This window comes from Dendrobates tinctorius, unplaced genomic scaffold (genome assembly GCF_039654945.1).
Source record: "Dendrobates tinctorius isolate UK_male_01 unplaced genomic scaffold, ASM3965494v1 ptg000290l, whole genome shotgun sequence".
Taxonomy (NCBI): Eukaryota; Metazoa; Chordata; class Amphibia; order Anura; family Dendrobatidae; genus Dendrobates; species Dendrobates tinctorius.
This window is the reverse complement of record NW_027361957.1, coordinates 5,088,813-5,110,850: the sequence shown is the minus strand read 5'-3', so window position 1 is coordinate 5,110,850 and position 22,038 is coordinate 5,088,813. Positions and strand designations below refer to the sequence as shown.

Here is a 22,038-nt window from a genome sequence, read left to right as displayed (position 1 = left end):
TTTGTGCTGCAGCCCGTCCAGCTAGCCAGTGCCCCAGCCATGCTCTCTGTGCTTCCTTGCACTCACGCTGTCTCTGCACTGTGCTTTGCGTGCTCCTCTCTTAGCACGCGCAGGCCCTCGCCTGCCCCGTGGCTTACCTCCCCGTGCTTCTGTAAAAGTACGCACAGATCTTGCCATGTACCCTGTCGTGCCCTCTCGCATGCACAGGTCCTAGTGTGGCGCCCCTGAGGCTCAGTCGCCACAGAGGTACTGCACGTCCTCCTGAGGTGTGGTGCCCCACCATCCAGGTAAGTTGGAGGCTCCTGACCACGCTCCAACACCTGCATCCCACACAACACAGTAGTTCAGCAAAGCCACATTGCGGCTCCCTGCTTGGAGTGTAGCAGAGCACCTTTGGTGGCTCCCTGCTTGGAACACGAAACATGCTGGGAGGCGGGTGGAGTTTAGAATATATAAAAGAGTGGAAGGTTTAGAATTACAGGTCAGTTGGAGAGAGTCACTCAGAGAGGAGTGAGGAAAGTAGATCCCTGGAAGAGGGATGGAGGAAGGAGGTGCTGCAGCAGACCTCAGTGACCTAGGTCTGCTGGCACGGGAAAGGAAAGAAGGAGAAAGACATTGAACTGAAATCTAGTCTTCCATAAGAGAGAGAGATTAGTACGGAACAAAGGAGTAAAAGGGAACACAGAGGACTTGGGTTAGGAGAGAACCCTGCCTAGAAGTTCTAAGTGCAAGGCCGGGGCCCGGTCCCCGAGGTTGTATGGACACTAATGGTTCTGCAGCAGACACCGGTGGAGTAGTGGGCTGTAAATGCACTACTCCCATCTAAGACTTGGGGGCACAACAGCAACTTGGATAGAGAGCCGGGACTCAGGAGTAAGGAGTCTCCGAAGCAGGCTACAGCTGTCTGCCGTACAAGTAGAGTTCTTGGGAACATCTGTCAGGAGGCACTCCAGTGTAACTCAGTACTAGGAGTACTTCACACTTAAAGGCGCTATAGAGGAGACGTTCAGAAAGGCACATGTTGGCGGAGTGTTGGAAGGGAGCATTCAATCTTGCCTGGAGGTTGACTGAGTCCCTGACCCAGGGGACATGGCACGGAGGCAGGCACCTGTGTGTACTACAGACTGTGACTAAAGCTTTGGAACTACAGGCCCTGGTGTCCTCCATTCATTTTTGTGCCAACGCACCCAGCACTGCTACTTCTGGGTACCAGCTTCTACACCGCATGTGCCTCTTTTCTAATTCCACATCTACACTGCCCTGGGGCTACAGCTTCACCTGTGGGGAGCTTCACCATCTTGGCTGCAACACACCACCAGCCCCAGAGGATCTGCAAGCAGCGTCGGCTTAACATCTCACTTGCCGAACACTACAGGTGGCGTCACGAACTATTCCATTAACTATATTCCACCATTCAATCTCCCCTTTTTTACATTGGGTGCCCAGGGCCACAGACTGGGTCACCGCTGCTGTGACACATCCCGCTGACACCGGCCCGGTACCGAGAACCCCACGGCCCTGGGAGGGCGACCCAATTTTGGCGTCACGAACAGGATGACGAGACCCGATACCATCGGGTTCTGTGTGCCTAAGATTTGTTGGACTTGGAACTTTTGAGAATGTGCAGAAGACCCAATTTAATAGACTGTAAAATGAACATTAAACATGGCCACTGGCGCGGTGAAGGGCGTGACGATATGGGAGGTCCTAGGAAAAGACCGCGAACAGTCTTGGGCCTCCCCTGCCTGAATTACTATGTGACAGCAACATGGCCCACCCCCCGAGGGGTCCATATACTGGCTTGGCATGGAGGCGCTGGAAGAAGACGCTGCCCCAAGAAGGAGGGGCAGAAGCCAGTGGCGGGAAAAGAGCCGAGACAGGAAGAATGTCAGAACACCATGATGGAAAGAGAAAGGAAGTCAGAAGAATGGGGGGAGAAGTCACTGGCCCCTAGGCCGCCCCTACAGAGGCTGCGACCGCTGATACATCCTCTGCAGCGCCTGCCGCCACCTTACAACCGATACTGCCATTGGATGAGCCCCGTCTGGAGGAGATATATGAGGGTTCCGGAGCAGAATGGAGGGCCGGGACCGCGTCCCCGTCTGGACCAGGTGCGGCTGCACAGGCCTCCACCGACGGCCCCAGCAGGAACCGGTCGTGCCCTTACCCGAATCCAGCTGCGACCCACCCCATCGGCAACTCCGGGAGTTGCGGCTGCCACCGTCTACTACCAGGTACCGGAGCCGCAGCTGGAAGCGCCGGGCATGATTACCGCTCCAGGCCTGACCCTGGTTTCAGGAGTGGAACCCCTGAATAGGAATGACCCCGTTGACCTACGTTGGTGACCCCCGACTGCGGTACCGCTGACTGAGGTCCCGATGGACACTGAAGAATCAGATCCCGAGGAACCAGCGACAGCGCCGGCTGAGTCACCAACAGCAGCAGAAGTGCCATCGGTGGTGGCGGATATGCCATCCCCGCAGGCAGTTGACGTTACCTTGGCCCTTTCCATTACCCCGACCAGTCCCTATCTCACCCTTTAGGAGGCAGAATACATGCGTTTGGCAAACAACCAGCAGCAGAATGCAGATATGATGGGGGCAGAATGCAGGTATGATGGGGCAGAATGCAGATATGATGGGGGCAGAATGCAGATATGATGGGGGCAGAATGCAAGACATGGGGCTCTCAGCAGCACATTGTCCCGTGTAATCAGCGCGTGCTGCCGAGCACTTAGCACAATCCAATCCGCGCAGATGAAACTAAGCTTGCAGACCCCTGGAGCAGTCACTGTAGTGGGCATCTGTCCCGAGGCGTGATCATAAGGCTGTAGGGCTGTGAATACTTTGCTCTCACCACAGAGCTGGGGCAATGGGGGCGGCCATACTGGGCGGTGGGCGCCCGCACTGGCTGGAGACACTGGCAGCGGCGCACAAGGGGTTAGCGCTCCAGCCATCTCTGACAGAAGGACACGCCCTCCAGAAAGGAGCGCGAACCCGGGCGGCCGACGCACGTTGCCATGGAGACGGGGGGGGGGAGTACGTGCTGACGCCTCCCGTTGTATATGAGCGCGGGCGGCGGGATCTCTGCTCCTCTTCTTATTTTGCCGCCATCCTAGAGGGGTGCTCCCTCCTCCTATCTGTGACACTGCGCGGCGGCAGCGGACTTTTCGCTCTGTCACCCCGGTAAGGGCTCCTGAGGGAGAGCGGGTGGGGTTCGGTGTGAGGAGAGGCGTCGCGTGTGCAGGCACTGGAGGCTCGGGCCGGTGTTCCTGCTGCGCACGGATACAGGGCCATGTCATGGCCGCCGGTCCCGCCATGCCGGGGGAGACACAATGTGTCTGAGGGCGCGCCTGGTGCGGGGAGGACCATGGCCTTCCGTGTCTGGAGCGTCCAGGCTGCTGGCGTGTGAGGCCGCTGGGAGAGGCCTTGCCGCACTGGAAAGCCGCAGAGGGCTCCACGTGTCGCTGGTCTGGGCGCACCCAGGAGCGGATGCCGGGCAGCCCCTGTGCGCCGGGAACGGCCGTGACCTGCGAGGCTCCAGCACGTGGTGTCCGGGCCCTCACTGCTACTGCGGGGAGCGATGGTGCCCGGGCCCCTGCCAGCTGCGGGTGGTGGATGATGCCCCTCTGACATCTCTGTAGGGTAGAGATGATTCCAGATCATATAAGCAGCTTCCCGTTTGCTATGGCTGTGCCCCCCAGCTGCAGGCTGTGCCCAGTGACACCTGTGGATAAAGGTGGGATGTGTAATAAAGGGGCTGTTACTGTGCCTCAGGTGGTTCCCAAATCTCCTTTCCACCATGCCTGCCAGCAAAGACGTATTAAATCTAAACCCACAACTATTCCAGTTCTTCGATGCGACCACTAGGCCTTACTGATCTGCTGCCGGTGACCTGTATAGTAACTGCGGTCCCATCATAGCTGCGGGATGCTGTCCTGTTAAGCCGTGGTTTCTCACTAGCGGGGGAGGGGTATATAAAGCGCATGACCTCATGTAATAAAGTTTAGTCTTATAATGTCTGACAAATATATTCCTGATGAGACGCATTGGCTTGAAATTGGCTTCAAATGCCATGTTTTGAGGTCGGTGGAAAAGTTGCCACTTGTAGGGCTATGTCATGGTGTTAGGGCGAACAAAACCAGCAAGTCTGAACAGTGATCTAACAAACGAGGAGCGGCAACACGTGTGCAGTGGATGTAGGTGGGGGGAGCAAGATCTTTGCACTAGTTGTTCGTGGTCACAATGCTGAAGCCTAAGGCTGTGCTCACGTTGCGTTTTTTTTTTTTTTAGCATTTCCGTGTTTTTGCGGCCGCAGAAATGCTTAAACGCACCCCCATGCAATCCTACGGGATTCCGCAGTTGCTGTGCACATGCTGTGGATTTTACCGCTGTGGGATCGCATAGCGGTAAAATCCACCGCATGTCCATTATTTCTGCAGAATCGTGGCGATTCCGCCACCATAGGATTGCATTGAAACTCTGACTTTACATATGTGGCTTCACAATGCGTGAAGTGAGCGCTTCACACGCTTTACTTGTGGCTTCATGTGCGGATGGTACCCAGGGTCTGGAGGAGAGGACTCTCTCCTCCAGGCCCTGGGTACCATAATCCTGTAAAAAAAAAAAAAATAGAATTAAAATTAAAAAATAAGGATATACTCACCTTCTGTCGGCCCCCCGGAGCCCTCCAGGTCGTCATTGGCGCTGCCGGCATCTTCCATTCCTAGGGATGCATTGTGCAAATGACCTCTGACGTAGCGGTTTCGCATGACCGCTACGTCATTGTCGCAAGGTATCCCACGGAACTTGCCACCAGCGCCAATGACAACCTGGAGGGCACCGGGGGCCGCCAGAAGGTGAGTATATCCTTTTTTATTTTTTTTTAGCATTCTATCTTTTACTATTGATGCTGCATAGGTCCCAAAAAGTTGGTCACACTTCAAGCACTATGCTGAAAAGTGACCAACCTAATCACTTTTCCAAACAATGCTTCAAATGGCTTGGAAAAGCGCAAGCATTCTGTAAGCTAAAAACGCTTGTTTTGTGGGAAAACGCATGTGAATTTCGCATACATTTTACCCGTGGCAGGGAGTTGTGGAAGTGCTGCGGACATTTCCGCAGCATTTCTGTAGCGTGGGCACATTGCCTAAATCACTCATGACTTAGCCCATCAGTTAGTTGACATGAGGAATGTACCTGGTTACATTAGCATGGTTAAGAGGCTCCAGTATCAGTGGCAAGCGACTGGTTAATCACTTGGTGGTTACAGGATCACTTATTTCTTTGGGGCACACCGTGTGCACTAACTGATCTTGGCTGATTGCTAGAGAACTGAGAAGTTTGGTTGAAGATGACTTCAGCTAGCTACCTAAGGATACCGTCACACTTGGCGACGCACCAGTGATCCTGACAACGATGCGACCTGGTAGGGATCGCTGGTAGGTCGCTGGTGAGATGTCAAACAGTCAGATCTCAACAGCGACGCAGGAACGATGCGATGGCTGTTGGGACCCTGTCTCTTAGACCTGTAGTATTGAGGTCATTCGTCGTTGTCCCTGTCAAACACAGCAATGCATGTTGGCCAGCGGGACACCAGCGATCCAAAAATGGCCCAGAACATTCGAACACTATCAGCAACATCGCAGCAGGGCCCTGATCGCCGCTGATCGTCACACGTAGCAAGATTGCTGTTGCGTCACAATCTGTGATGCAACTGTGATTACTTATGTGAGGCGGGGGGGGGGGGGCCTTAAGAATGAGATCTGTCTTCCCTAAACAGTGTACACAACGGGCTCAATCTTTTTCTGTAGCTCATGTCTGCTTTGGTGTATGAACAGAAAAGTATGGAAGGAGCATGATCACAGCACTGTCTTCACAAGCAGACAACCGCTTTACTCTTAAGCTTCTCTCTGTCCTTCCTGCCATCAGCATATCGTTTACCTTATGACTTACAGGATTTGCCACCTGCGTGAAAACAGTATCGTTGGGTGATGGTCACTGTGGCACATGCACTAGATGCACATCTAGTAACTGCGCAGATAAATCCTTCAGTGGTTCGGATGGCATTGGTGATGTCGCAGCTGTGGAGTGAGGAGAGCAGAGTACACTTGACCACAAGAAGAACCACATGTGATGCACCTCTCACTGGAACAGAAGTCAAACTGTAGATATTTAACTTTTAGCATTCTGCCAGTATTGGTAGCTTTCAAAGCATATCACTGAAAATCCCTTAACTCCCTATGATGTACATTTGTCCAATTAATAAGGAATGTATGGAGCTGGCTCAGTAGCTTAGCTTGCTTCATACTAGGTGGTGGGTGCCAGCTGTTACCTAGCCTGTTACTACAGCGCCAGAGCTTGCGTTCATCGCTGCAGTTTAATCACTTGTTTGCTCCTGTCAGTCAGGGTTACCCTGCCATCTTGGTCCTCCTGAGAAGCTATGTCACAGGCTGAGCTCAATTGGGAAAACTGACTTCTCGATGTATTGCTGTACTGTGGTATATAGTATAAGCAATTGCTAGTTCAAGTCCCCAAATGGGGACTAAAAACAAAGATAAAAATCTTTATGTACCGAAGCTACTCAGGTCTCTTCATCAGGCATTGACTAATACAACATCTGAAGAATCTTCAGATGTTGTATTGGTCAATGCCTGATGAAGAGAACTGAGTAGTCTCGAAAGCTTGCAATGTGTTACCATCTTTTCAGTTGGCCATTAAAAGGTATCGACCACTAAGGACTCTCAATTCTGAATATTTCTTTCCACTGCACGGTACAAAGATATACATCGTTCATGTATGTACCGAAGTGTGTTTTTTACAATTCTCAAGTTGCCACCAAAAAAACTTTCTTGGCATTGTTGTATCCCAAAAAGTTCAATCTCTGAAAATATGTAATAGTTGACTCTAATAATGGCAGAAAGATGATATAAATGGCACAATCGCTACTTAAGTCGCCGTCAACTCGCACCCCCCCAAAATACGATAAAAGCAATCCTCAAAACATCATGTGCTAAAAATGACTAAAGACCTCATCTGCTGCTAGGACAGAATGAGTTACTAGTCTCAGAAAATGCTAACAGGCATAAATAGATCTATCATATTTTTTTTTTTTCTTATTTTAATCACTAAAAGAAGACTTGGATGAGTTTGATATCGCCACATTTGTACTGACCTGGAGAATCCTGATGGACAGGCAATTACACCTTAGGCCTGTTTCACACATCAGTTTTTCATGTCAGTCTTAAGGCCGGTTTCACATTTGCTTTAAAGGCCGCAGCGTCGGCCGCCACTAAGCCCCGCCCCCTGCTGCGCCTCCGCCAGTAGCTCCGCCTCCAGGTGCATGACGCGTCATGCGTCCCCTATCTGTATCACTGAGGACGCAGGCCGTGCGCAGTATGCGTTTTGGCGGCGCCTGCGTCCTTTTGACTGTGCGCCAAACGCAACCTGTTGCAATTTGGTTGCGCTCGGCGCACCGTCAAAAGGATGCAGGCGCCGCCAAACGCATACTGCGCACGGCCTGCGTCCTCAGTGATAAAGAAAGGGGACGCATGACGCGTCATGCGCCCGGAGGCGTAGCTACCAGCGGAGGTGTGGCAGGGGGTGGGGCTTGGCTGCGGCCGTGCGCAGGCCGACGCTGCGGCCTTTAACGCAAATGTGAAACCGGCCTAAGGCTGTGTGCACACGATGCAGATTTTACCGCGCAGAAACGTTGCATATCCGCATTGTGATGTACAGTAGCCTTAAAATCAATGAAAAAAAAAACCGCTGTGCAGACGCTGCGGATTTTTCCGCGCGGTTTTCCTGCGGTACAAAATCCGCAGCATGTTACTACTTTTGTGCGGTTTTCAATCTCCCCTGTCACCAAATCCGCAGGGGGAAAACCGCAGTGGAAAACTGCACTAAAACCGCAGGAAAAATGCAGGTCTTTTGACCTGAGGATTTCTTCCATTCTGCATGGAAAAATCTGCATGGCTAAAAAGTCCATCTGCACTCAGCCTAAGGCTGAGTTCACATGTGGCGTTCTTTTCGCGTTTCCGCTGTGGTTTTAACCACGCGATTTTGCCGCGAAAACGCGAAAAATAAGCATCCCATGCATTCCTATGGGATTCCGCAATGCTGTGCTAATGCTGCGGTTTTTACCGCGGCGGAATCGCTTCGCGGTAAAAAACGCAGCATGCTCATTAATTTGCGGAATTGCGGCGATCCCGCACCCATAGGAATGCATTGTTCCGCTTACTTCCCGCATGTGGCTGTGCACACCATGCGAAAAGTAAGCAGAACAATTGCGGATGGTACCCACGGTCCGGAGGAGAGGAGACTGTCCTCCGGGCTCTGGGTACCATATCCCTGTAAAAAATAGAATTTAAAATAAAAAATATTGTTCTTACCTTCCGGCGTCCCGCGCAGCCTTCCCGCTTCTCTCCACGCTCTCGTTCCCAGTAATCCTTTGCGAAAATGCCCACGATGGCGTCTGTTCTCGCGGGATCGCAAAGTCTCGCGGTTATTCGAGCGACGTCATCGCAAATTACCGCGAGACATCGCGATCCTGCGAGAATGGACGTGGGCATTTTCGCAAAGGATTACTGGGAACGGATGCGCGGGACGTCGGAAGGTAAGAATAACACCATTTTTTATTTTTTTACATTCTATCTTTTACTACTGATGCTGCATAGGCGGCCTCAATAGTAAAAACTTGGTCACACTCGTCAAACACTATGTTTGACGACTGTGACCAACCTGTCAATCAGTTCTCCAAGCGATGCTACAGATTGCTTGGAAAATGCTAGCATTTTGCAAGCTAATTACGCTTGCGAAATGCTAGTTTTTCCGTGGGAAAATCGTGGGAATTTAAAATGCGATTTTCCCGCAGAATGGAATTCCGGAATTCTCGCGGTAATTTCCACAAGAGTTCCGGTACGTATGCACTTAGCCTAAATCTGTCAAAATAGTGGAAAACTGATCCGCAGGCGGACTGACAGGAACGGATGTCACTGGAATGGCGGATGTACGGATCTGCCGATGGTTAAAATTTAAAGGAACCCTAGCAGAGAGCGTATCGGCGCGATATAGCAGAGTACCTGCATGTTGGAGCGGGGGTCCATGGCTGCGATATGAAGGCATCGCGCGATGAGAGAGAGAGAGAGACACACTCGGACAGCAAAAAAACAGTTGCATGGTCTGTTCGGTGCGGACGCCAAAATTTTGGCGGATCCGCACAAATACGGACGATCATCAGTCAAAATCCGCCGATAATAAGTCAGTGGGGGGAAAAAATGGATCCGCCAATAAAAATGCCGGATCTGTTTTTTTTTTGGAAAAAGGCAGATCTTGACTGATTGTGAAAAACTGAAGTGTGAAACAGGCCTTACACAGTGAATGCGGTGAAAACAAAAACCAAGAAACTGGCTGTTTTTCACTTTCCTTGGAATCCTTTACATGTTTTTTCAGTACATTACATGTGAAAATGGACTGTTACTTGTGCAACTTGTTCCACAAGCGGTGACATGGCTATGTGGACAGAAAGTTATGGTTCTTGGAACACAGGAAGGAAATACAACCTCAAAAAAATGAATTCCTTTGTCATTAAATGGAAGAAAGATGGATGGCTTTTGTCCTACTGAAGGATCCTGCCTGATTGGCTTGTATAATAAGACTAATATGACTTTTCTTGGCTAAAATTGATTGAGCCATATAATAGGAGTGCTTTATTGGGCTCCTAATCAACTGTTAGTGGAGTTTGAAAAATTGTTGCTTAAAGTGAACCTGTCAGCAAGATTGTGTTCAGTAACCTACAGACTGTCAGGTTGGTGCTGTTGCGCTGATTAAAATTATACCTTGGTCAATTAAATCTGTCTTGTGGTTTTGTGTAACCTTGATTTGTAGTTTTCAGTTAATGATATGCTGGTGCTTTGGGGTGGCCTGTGGGGAAGGGCTTATGACCGGTCCCTCAGTGACCTGCCCCCTACTTTACATGCTGATTTATATGTATTGAAATAAAAACATCACCTTCGGCTGGCGAGGGTGCCTGCGCTGCAGCATGGTCACATGTATAATGTGCATTAAATTGTTATATACATGGATTCAGAAAAAAAAAATATTTCTCAAAATGGCAGCCCCTGCGCCTAGCATCTCAGCTAGATGCTACTGTGCAGGTGCCATCGTGGTGGAGACTAGCAAAATGGCGCTGCTTGTGCTGTAGCATCTATTGGATCATGCTGCAGTGCAGGTGCCTGCCTGTTGAAGGTTTTTTTTTTTTTTTAAACATTATATTCAGTATGTAAAATGGGGGCTCGGTGACCTGTCAAACCATCAGTGTGAATACCGAAGGCTGGCTTCACATCAGTGGTATTGTGCGCATGCGCACCTATGTTTAACATGGCGTGCGCATGGTCTTGTGTTTGCATGCGTTCGGCTGCATTATCGTGCGCATGCGTTTTAAGAGTAAAAACATGTCTACACACTGGAGAACGAATGCGCATAAATGCAAACTCGTGCAAAAACGCATGATGCGTTTTTGCATGCGTTTCTATTGCGCATGATGTGCTGCGCAAACAAAGCTAATGTGACATTAGCCTAAGCAGAGCACCACATGAAGCTGCCCCAGAGCACAAGCTGATCATTAACTAAAAACTGAAAATAAAGATAAAGGCGATTCACACGCTGCAGATCCGCAGCAGTTCTGCAGACAGTGTACAGTACAACGTAAGCCTATGGGATTTACAATCCGCAGTGCACATGCTGCGGTTTTTACGCTGCAGTTTTGAATCCACAGTAATAAATGACATGTCAATTCTTCCTGCGGATTCTGCTGCGGTTTGCCACCTATTCCATTGTCCAGGTGTCAAACCGCAGACCAATCTGCAGGTAAAACGGCAGGTCAATTTACTTGAGGTTTTACCTGCGGATCCGCAAGGAAAAATTCGCTGGTGAATCCGCAGTGTGTGCACATAGCCTTAACCACAAGATGGATTTCATCACCCAGGTATCATTGTAATCAGTATAACGGCGCCAACCTGACACTGTGTAGGTTACTATGCACAATCCATAACTAGAAAATAAAGCCACTACAATTTGTGTGAAAAAACTGGGCTCTTACGCTATGTGCACAAGATCCGGTAGTAGCAGCATCCAAAATGCTGCGTTCTATTGAACATGGGTAAATTGGCATATGTTCAGTGAACTGTGCGGATTTACCGCATCCAATAGATTCTATTGATTACATCTGTTGCCGAGACTAGTGTCTCCACATGATAAACTGACATGCTGCAGATCCAAAAGATGCTCAGCATGTCAGTTTCTGCAGGTGATCCGCAGGTGCACATACATTCATAGTGGACATGGGATGTCTAGAAATCCCATCCACTATGTTGTAACAACTGGCGCCTGTGTTTTGATGCTGTATAAATGGTGTTAAAATTTTAGCAATACCGGATTGTGGGCACATACTCTTTTTATGTCTGAAGTCCTAAACTGACTTGTGTAGAAAGATGTTTTGCCTTGGACACTGCTTTGTCACAAATGACGATGAATTTTCTCCCCTATTAGGTGTTAAAATCTGAGAAGAATGGCCAACATAGACAAGTGAGTATTTGCCATTTCTTTTTTCTATATGTACTGAATATGCTTATTTAAGCTGATTTGGTTAGCTTTAAAGGGGTTGTGAACATGTGACTTTATTGGGTGATGGATTAACCCCTTACTGCCAGCTGACGGAATAGTCAGCTTGCAGTATCCCCTGCTTTGAGGCGGGCTCTGGCAGTGAGCCCACCTCAAAGACGCAACATGTCAGCTATTTTCAACAGCTGACATGTGCCCGCAGTAGGTGCAAGCGGAATCTCGATCCGCCCTCGCCTATTAACTCGTTAAATGCTGCTGTCAAACGCTGAAAGCGGCATATAACAAGCACTTCTGGCCAACGGACTGGAAATGAGCGCATCGCTGCCCCCGTCACATGATCGAGGGTCAGCGATGTGTTGCCATCACAGAGGTCTCCTGGAAACCTCTGGTTGATGTATTGCTATGAGCGCCACCCTGTGGTCAGTGCTCATAGCAATGCTGTAATTCGGCTACATAGAGGTGATTTGTGCATCATCTCTATATAGCAGAGCCAATCCAGTAGTGGATGCTTCTAGGCTATTAAAGCATGCCAAAAGTAAAAAAAGTGTTTAAAAAAAAAAAAAAAAAAAAAAATGAGAAAAAGTTCAAATCGCCCCACTCAAAATAAAACAAATATGGTATTGTGTTCAGAAACGCCCAATTTATCAGGAAAAAAAGGATTAACCTCATCGCCAAACGGCGTAGTGAGAAAATCAAAACAACAGAATTCCTTTTTTTTTTTTTGTCACTGCAACATTGCATTAAAATGCAATAACGGGCGATCAAAAGAGCATATCTGCACAAAAGTGGTATAATTAAAAACGTCAGCTCGATGTGCAAAAAATAAGCCTTTCAACCAACCCAAGATCACAAAAAAGGAGACTCTACGGGTATTGGAAAGTGGCGCAATAATGGAATCTTTTTTTTTTTTCACCACTTGGATAAAGAACCTAGACATGTTTGGTGTCTATGAACTGGTAATGACCTGGAGAATCACAATGGCAGGTCAGCTTTAGCATTTAGTGAACCTAGCAAAAAAAGCCAAACAAAAGTTGTGGGATTGCCCTTTTTTTGCACTTTCACCACACTTGGAATTTTTTTTCCTGTTTTCTGTTACATGACATGGTAAAACCAATGGTATTGTTAAAAAGTACAACTCATCTTGCAAAAAAAAGCCCTCGTGGCCATATTGACTGAAAAATAAAAAAAAGTTATGGCTCTGGAAAGAAGGGGAACGAAAACTGAAAACCAGAAAAAGCTCAGTCATTAAGAAATTAATCCCAAAAAAGGGACAAACTCCAGTATCATTTGATCTTATGGGAATGGGTTGATATGGGTGCCTATTCTGTTATGTAAACCTAAAGGGGAATATCAACTGTCAGAGGTGTGGGCTGGGCTATAAATATTGGCACTACTACTACTGTTGGTCACAGTGACAACGTACAGATGTTTGCATCAACCCCTCACCCTGCTCAGAGCAAGTTTTGTCCATTTAGTGCCCCTCTAAAGCCCCCATTACACTCTGCGATATCGCTAGAAATATTGCTGTAAAGTCACCGATTTTGTGACGTACCAGCGATATTGCTAGCGATATCGCTACATGTGAAACTTGCCTCCGACCGACTCCCCCGCTGGTTATCGCTGGTCGCGTGAGAAGGGCCTGGACCATTTCTCGTCATCAGCTTCCTGCTGTGACGACGAGCGACGCGTGGATGCGGGCGGGAGGACGTCAGGATCGCCGCATCTGACAGGTAAGTAGCGACCCCTGCGATGTCGCTGGTGAGATCTGCCTGTGTGGCAGCTCACTAGCGACCACTTAGCGATGCACCAGTGATCCATATCGTTGTCGGGATTGCTGGTGCATCGCTATGTGTAACGGTACCCTAATATATGAAATGGCCAAGAGCAGTGAAAAAGAATTATGGGTACAGAAGTGGCACATCTTGCATACATTTTTGAACTGGTAATGGCATTTAAAGTGGTAACTTTGTTATCCTTGCTCTATTTTAATTCTCCTGCATTCATGTTGACCCTATTTGGTCAGACCATTGCACAACTTTGAAGTGAGTAGGTGCCCAAAAGCAGTTAACCCAATTAAGGGCCTGTGCTCATGTTGCAGATTTGCCACATTTGTTGTTTTTTTTTTTTTTTTTTTTTTTCCACATTTGTAACAAAACATGAAGTATTTCCTAATGCCAGGAAAATGAGAATCCTGACCTCTCATGAACACATTGCTTATTTTTGACTTGCAGACTTGGATACCTGACATGCTGTAGATATAAGTTTTTGCTGCAGATTTCACCCATCCTAATGATTGGAGGGAAAAGCATAAAGTACATTTTACTGTTCTTCCTGCAAAGAGATGTAGACACTTCTCCACCAACTACTTAACGTGTGCATGTACCCCAACACCCACTTTAAAAGTTGTTTTGGTAACTTGTTTTTTCAGCAAAGACCAAGAGTTTGACCAGCAAGAGATGGAAGATGTGGAAGAAGTTGAAGAGGAGGAGACGTCAGAAGATCCTAGCATCAAAGGTATTGATTGAGCTTGATTAGGTCAAACCAACAGAACTGTCATTAATTAACACTATATGGATCATCTGTTTATATGGGTCTGGCACTTGTGAACCTTTTTGAGCAATACTTTCAATGGTTCAATGGATTTGAAGACATGTTGCATGGAAGATTACTTTAACCAGTTCAAGACTGGCCCATTCGTTCCCAACCAAGCACACGTTCAGGTATGTTCATGCATGCGATTTAACCTCTTCCTGGCATGCACCGTATATATACGCAGTGCTTTGGGAGCTGCGTTCCCACAAATTGTGTATATACATACAGCGTGATGATCGCGCTTGGTTCACGCTGAGAGCCACTGCGATCAAACACAGCTGTCTGCTCTCTACCCATCAGCAATGCCCACGTTCGGTGCTAGCACTGATCGGGAGCATTTAACCTGTCTGCTGCTGTCAATAAGGACAGCAGTATTGCAGAGGTAGGGAGCTTCCTCTGCTCCCATTGGCACAGCGCGATTGCAATCACTTATTGCTGATGGTCTTCATGGTGACCCAGAGCTGAAAGCCACTTGGTCACCCAGAGATTGGTGAACTGTCTGCAAAGCAGAAGCATCAGACCAGAGATCTCAGTGTAGAGTTGATGTCCCATCCTGGGACAATGTTAAAAAAATAGTAAAAACAAAAGGAAATATTATTACATTTAATACATTATTATGTAAATACAAAAAATTGTACACATTTTATATCACGGCGTCCGGAGTGACCTGACCTATAAAACCGTCCCACTAGTTAAGTTCTTAAGTGAACACAGGCAAAAAAAATGCTTTTTTTTTTTCTTTTTTTTTTTTTTTTGACAATCATACCTAAGAACAATAAACGGAATAAAACGCAATCAAACAACAAATGTAAATAAAAATGGTATCTTTGAAAACATCTTGTCAGCAAAAAAACAAGCCTCTGTCACTGGAAAAATAGTTATAGCTGTCAAAATAAAGCTATGGAAAAATCTTTTTTTTCTATAAAATAGTTTTTGTGTAAGTGCAAAAACGTAAAAAACTATATAAATGGGGTATCTCTTAATCATACTGACCCGAAGAATAAAGCTGCCTTATCAATTTTACCATACATGGAACGGCATACAAACCCCCCCCCCCAAAAAAAAACAACTTCTGACTTGCTGTTTTTGTTCATTCTGCCTCCCAAAAATCAGCATGAAAGCGATCAAAAAGTCATGTGCCTGAAAATGGTACCAATAAAAATGTCAATTTCCCGCTAAACTGAAGCCCTCAAATTACTTTGTCAACCGAAATATGGAAAAACCAAAAATGCAACAAAAACAATGTAAATCTGGCATTGCTGTAATCGCACTGACCCAAAGAATAGTCTAACTTTTACCACACCAGAAACGGTGTAAAAAAAAAAAAAAAAGTAAAACCTATTCACTTTTTTTTTCTTTTTTTTCCTATCTCCATTCTGCCTCCCAAAGATTGCAGTAAGGCTCGGCTCACATTTATCCTGCCCTCTGTGCTGAGCGCTTACATTGGGTTTCTGTGTACACACCTAGTGGAAGATTTCCTGTAATGAGGCAGATGTGGACACAGTCTGGCCTATGATCTGGGGGGTGTCTGTCTTTAGGCATGCATGAAATCGTGGTTCACCACAACTTTATGCACTTCTGAAAATGGCTGAACAGACTAAATCCAGAGCAATCCTGCAGCCTCATTATAGTGAGTGGCTCCCTCATGTGTTTCATCTGAATCACATCACTGAGATTTAGATGGAAACCCCAAATCGCTCAGTGTAGAACTCTGGATAAAGGAGATTGTAAATGTTATGTAAATTGTTCCCAACAAAAGTTTCGAATCCATCCACAGAAATGGCAAGTCTTCACTCAGGTCTATTATCTGATTATATATATATATATATATATATATATATATATATATATATATATATATTATTTTTCCACACTATCCGTAGTACAAAGGCTCTGGAAAATCTCTATAGTTCCTTGCTCCCCAAAAGAAATTCAGTAAATTCTGCTCTTCCAAATGCCCTTCCCTTTCTGAGCCCCACGGTGTTCCTAAACCATGTTTGGCATTTCTGTAGCGATGAGTCTGCCTAATTTATGGGTGCATGTCTCCAGAAGCACAAGCTGGGCTCAACAACTGCAGTTTGCAATTTTCATTTGACATCATCCACTGCTTGTTTCTGGAAATGTCCATGGAGTCAAAATAGTCAATACACCTGTAGATAAAAATCCCAAATGGGTATAATGCTCACCACACATCTAGATAAGTTCCCTGAGGGGTCTTTTGTGGGGGGGGGGGGTTCCTCTGTTTAGGCACCTCCAGGGGCTCTCCAAATGCGACATGCTGTTCGCTAATGATTCCAGCACATCTTGCGTCCAAAAGTCAAATGACGCTCCTCCCCTTCTAAGCCCTGCCATGTGCTTAACCCCTTCCCGACATCCGACGGTATATCCCGTCCATGGGACCTGGGCCCCTATGCCCATGGACGGGATAGTACGTCGGGCGCGATCAGCGGCGCCCACGTGGTGAGCGCCGCTGATCGCGGCCGGGTGTCAGCTGATTATCACAGCTGACACCCGGCACAATGTGTCAGGGGCGGTCACGGACCGCACCCGACACGTTAACCCCTTGCACACCGCGATCAAATATGATCGCGGTGTACCGGGAGTTAAAGGGAAGCATCGGCAGGGAGGGGGCTCCCTCCGTGCTTCCCTGAGCCCCCCACGGCAGCGCAATGTGCAGCGCTGCTGCGGGGGACTCCTTTCCTCCAGGCCCCCGAATCCAAGATGGCAACGGGGGCCTGAGGAAGCTGGCTTCCTCAGTGCCTGCAAAGCGCAGGCATGAGGAAGCCTTCTGCAGTGCCTGTGTCAGATCGCTGATCTGTCACAGTGATCTGTGATGTGACAGATCAGCGATCTGTCACAGGACAGTGATGTCCCACCTGGGACTATTTAATAAAGTAAAAAAAAAAAAAAAAAAGTGTAAAAATAATTAAAAAAAAAATCGCCAAATAAATTAGAAGAAAAAAATATTCCCCCAATAAATCCATTTTTTGGAAATAATAAAAAAACAATAAAAGTACACATATTGGGTATCGCCGCGTCTGTAACGACCCGCCCTATAAAACTGTCCCATTAGTTAACCCCTTTAGCGAACCCCTTAAAAAATAAATAAAAAACAAAGCAAAAAATAATAATTTATTATCATACTGCCAAACAAAGTGTAATAACGCGCGATCAAAAAGACGCATATAAATATCCATGGTACCGCTGAAAACGTCATCTTGTCCCGCAAAAAACGAGCCGCCACACAGCATCATCAGCGAAAAAATAAAGTTATAGCTCGCACAATAAAGGGATGCAAAAATAATTTTTATATGAAATAGTTTTCATTGCATAAAACCGACAAAAACATAAAAAAAGACCTAAATGAGGTATCGCTGTAACCGTACTGACCTGAAGAATAAAACCGCTTTATCAATTTTACCGCACGCGGAACGGTGTAAACGCACCCCCCCCAAAAGAAATTCATGAAACGCTGGTTTTTCTTCATTCTGCGTCCCAAAAATCGGAATAAAAAGCGATCAAAAAATTTCACATGCCCGAAAATGGTACCAATAAAAACGTCAACTTGTCCCGCAAAAAATAAGACCTCACATGACCCGGTGGGTCAAAATACGGAAAAATTATAGCTCTCAATATGTGGTGATGCAAAAACTATTTTTGCAATAAAAAGCGTCTTTTAGCGTGCGACAGCTGCCAAAAATAAAAACCGCTATAAATAGTAAATCAATCCCCCCCCCCGTTATCACCCCCTTAGTTAGGGAAAAATAATAAAATAAAAAAAATGTATTTATTTCCAGTAGGGTTAGGGTAGGGTTAGGGTTAGGGCTAGGGGCATGTTGGGGTTCGGGTTGGAGTTAGAATTGGGGGTGTCCACTGTTTGGGCACATCAGGGGCTCTCCAAATGCAACATGGTGTCTGATCTCAATTCCAGCCAATTCTGAGTTGAAAAAGTCAAATGGTGCTCCTTCCCTTCCAACTCTGCCATGCGCCCATACAGTGTTTTACCCCCACATGTAGGGTATCAGCCTACTCAGGACAAATTGCAAAACAATTTTTGGGGTCCAATTTCTCCTGTTACCCTTAGGAAAATAAAAAATTGGGGGCAAAAATATCATTTTTGTGGAAAAAAAATGATTTTTTTTCACTTTCACGTCCGAGTGTTATAAACTTCTGTGAAGCACTTGGGGGTTCAAAGTGCTCACCACACATCTAGATAAGTTCCGTGGGGGGTCTAGTGTCCAAAATGGGGTCACTTGTGGGGAGTTTCAATAGTTTAGGTACATCAGGGGCTCTCCAAACGCACATGACACCCGCAGACCATTCCATCAAAGTCTGCATTCCAAAACGTCACTACTTCCCTTCCGAGCCCCGACGTGTGCCCATACAGTAGTTTTCTCCCACATATGGGGTATCGGCATACTCAGGACAAATTGGACAACAACTTTTAAGGTCCAATTTCTCCTGGTACCCTTGGGAAAATAAAAAAATGGTGACTAAAAGATAATGTTTGTGGAAAAAATACGAATTTTTTATTTTCACGCCCGGGTGTTATAAACTTCTGTGAAGCACTGGGGGGGTCAAAGTGCTCACCACACATCTAGATAAGTTCCTTAGGGGGTCTAGTTTCCAAAATGGTGTCATTTGTGGGGGGATTCCACTGTTTTGGTACATCAGGGGTTTTCCAAACGCGACATGGTGTCGGATCTCAATTCCAGCCAAAAACGTCAAATGGCGCTGCTTCCCTTCCGAGCTCTGCCATGCGCCCAAATAGTGGTTTACCCCCACATGTGGGGTATCAGCGTACTCAGGACAAATTGCACAATAACTTTTAGGGTCCTGTTACCCTTGGGAAAATAAAAATTGGGGTGAAAAGATCATTTTTGTGGAAAAAATGATTTTTTAATTGTACCGCTGTACATTATAAACTTTTGTAAAGCCCTTGTGGGTTCAAAGTTCTCACCACATATCTAGATAAGTTCCTTGGGGGGTCTAGTTTCCAAAATGGGGTCACTTGTAGGGGGTTTCCACTGTTTAGGTACATCAGGGACTCTCCAAACGTGACATGGCGTCCAATCTGAATTCCAGCCAATTTTGCATTGAAAAAGTCAAACGGCGCTCCTTCCATTCTGAGCTCTGCCATGCGCTGAAACAGTCGTTCCCCCCCCCCCACATATCAGGTATCTGCGTACTCAGGACAAATTGCACAATAACTTTTACAGTCCAATTTCTCCTGTTACCCTTGGTAAAATAAAAAAAATTGAACCTGAATTATTTTTTTTATGAAAAAAAGTTAGATGTTCATTTTTTTTTTTTTTTTTTTTTTTTTTTTTTTTTTTTTTTTTTAAATATTCAAAAAAATTCCTGTGACGCACCTAAAGGGTCAATAAACTTCTTGAATGTGGTTTTGAGCACTATAAGGCTGTGTGCACACGCTGCGGATTATGTGCGGATTTTGTAAAATCCGCAGGTGAAACCGCAGGTCAAAAGACCTGCGGTTTTACCTGCGGATTGCTCTGCGGTTTTGCCCTGCGGTTTTTCATCTCCTCAATGGAGGAGATGGCAAACCGCAGGAGAATCCGCAGAAAGAATTGACATGTCAATTCTTTCTGCGGATTGAAAACCGCAGATAATCCGCGCGGAAAATTCCGCACCGTCTGCACTGCGGTTTTTGATTCCCATAGGGAATCATGGTACTGTACACCGCAGCAAAATCCGCAGCGTGTGCACACAGCCTAAGGGGTGCAGTTTTTAGAATGGTGTCACTTTTGGGTATTTGGGTATGTTCTATCATATAGACCCCTCAAAGTGGCTTCAAATGTGATGTGGTCCTAAAATTAAAATGGTGTTGTAAAAATGAGAAATCGCTGGTCAACTTTTAACCCTTATAACTTCCTAACAAAAAAAAATTTTGGTTCCAAAATTGTGCTGATGTAAAGTAAACGTGGGAAATGTTAGTTATCAAGTTTTGTGTGCCATATCTCTGATTTAAGGGCATAAAAATTCAAAGTTGGAAAATTGCGAAATTTTCGCCAAATTTCCATTTTTCTCACAAACGCAAGTTATTTGAATGAAATTTTACCACTAACATGAAGTACAATATGTCACTAGAAAACAATGTCAGAATCACCGGGATCCATGGAAGCGTTCCAGAGTTATGACCTCGTAAAGGTAGTGGTCAGAATTGTAAAAATTGGCCCGGTCATGAACGTGCAAACCACCCTTGGGGGTGAAGGGGTTAAACAGCAGTTTTCCTTCACATATGGGGTACTGCCGTACTCAGGAGAAACTGTACAACTAATTTTTGGATCCACTTCTGTTTACCTTATGAAAATAAAAAGTTGGGTCTAAAATTCCTTTGTGAAGTGATATTCCCCCCCCCCATATTCCATTAATTCCTGTGAAGCACCTGAAAAGTTAAACTTATTGAGCACCTTGAAGGATGCAGTTTTTAGAATGGTGTTAAATTTTTTTTTTTTTTTTTTTTTTGTTGTTGTAGAAATGAAAAATGGCTGGTCAACATTTAACCCTTATAATTGCATATTAAAAAAAGTTTAAAAATTATGCTGATGTAAAGTAGACATGTCATGCAATAGTTTAAGAACATTTCCCACAACTGTTTTAAAGGCATAAAAATGTAATGTTTGAAAACTGCAAAATTTTTGCCCTTTTCACTAATTAAATGCAAGTTACATTGAAGAAATGCACTTCATGGTAGTGGTAGCTACAATGTCGCGAAAAAACATTCTCCGAATCAGTGGGAACCTTTGTGTTCTAGAGTGACTGCATAAGGTGACACTGGTCAGAATTGTAAAATTGGCCTGGTCAGGAAGGTGAAAAACTGTCTCAGATGTGAAGGGGTTTGAGTGATCAATGTCCCCCCCCCACACTTTTTTTTTTTTTATACTTTTTTTTTTTTTTTCTTTTCTGGTCCAAATCTGCAGCATCACTTCTATAACTTCTAGAAACTGGCTGCAGGATGATACGATTGGTGTTGAGGGAACTCTTGCAAATGAAAAGATTACTGCAGTGATTATGTGGTTTTTAGAGACTTGTTGAAATGTGTTATAGGTTGTAAGTAAAATCCACTTTTTTTTTTGCTTTTTTTTTTTTTTTTTGTTTTTCTAGCCAGGCAATTGACTGCACAAATGATGCAGAATCCCCAAATTCTAGCTGCACTGCAAGAAAGGTTAGATGACCTCGTAGGTACTCCTACAGGATACATTGAAAGGTAAGCCTGCAAGCTGTGAAGGTACAGAAGACTTGGTTTGGCCTCATTTTTCTCAGCTTGCTGTTCGATTGCTTTAAGGCCTCTTTCACACATCAGGTTTTCGCCGTCAGGCGCGATCCGGCGCTTTTGACAGAAACAGGATCCGGCGAAATGCAATGCCGGATCCGGTTTTCCCCCCCATTGACTTGCATTTGCGCCGGATCGCGCCGGATGGCCATGCGTTTCATCCGATTTTCGCCGGATCCGACAATGTGACGCGATCCGGCGTCTGGAAAAAACGGAGACTGTAACGTTTTTTGTCTCCGGCGTAAAAGCCGGACACGCCGGATCCGGCGCGTCCGGCTTTTTCACACAATGAAAGCCTATGAGCGCCGCAATGCGCCGGATCCGGTGGCCGGATCCGGTTTTTTGGGTCTGAGCATGCTCAGTAGCTCTGCCCACTACAACCTGTCAAAGAAGGGCTGTAGGAACATGCTATATATAGTTTTCCAGTAGCCAATCCCGTTCGGAAGGCCACAAGGGTCAATTTTAAAAACCGGATCCGGCGTAATCCGTCGAAAAACGGATGAACCGGATGAGACGGATCCGGTTTTGTCTGTC

General features: G+C 46.2%; 1 protein-coding gene across 3 annotated transcripts in view; it reads left to right on the top strand.

Moving 5' to 3' along the window:
* The first annotated feature begins 3,033 nt into the window (after positions 1 to 3,033).
* NAP1L1 (nucleosome assembly protein 1 like 1) overlaps positions 3,034 to 22,038 on the top strand; it is a 50,262-nt gene continuing 31,257 nt past the window's right edge. For all 3 annotated transcript variants that reach the window (XM_073560002.1, XM_073560001.1, XM_073560003.1), the window contains exons 1-4: positions 3,034 to 3,185; positions 11,547 to 11,582; positions 14,047 to 14,132; positions 21,336 to 21,438. In XM_073560002.1, coding sequence (XP_073416103.1) covers positions 11,566 to 11,582; positions 14,047 to 14,132; positions 21,336 to 21,438 — 206 coding nt within the window. In that variant the 5' untranslated portion in view covers positions 3,034 to 3,185; positions 11,547 to 11,565. The remainder of the gene's footprint in view (positions 3,186 to 11,546; positions 11,583 to 14,046; positions 14,133 to 21,335; positions 21,439 to 22,038) is intronic.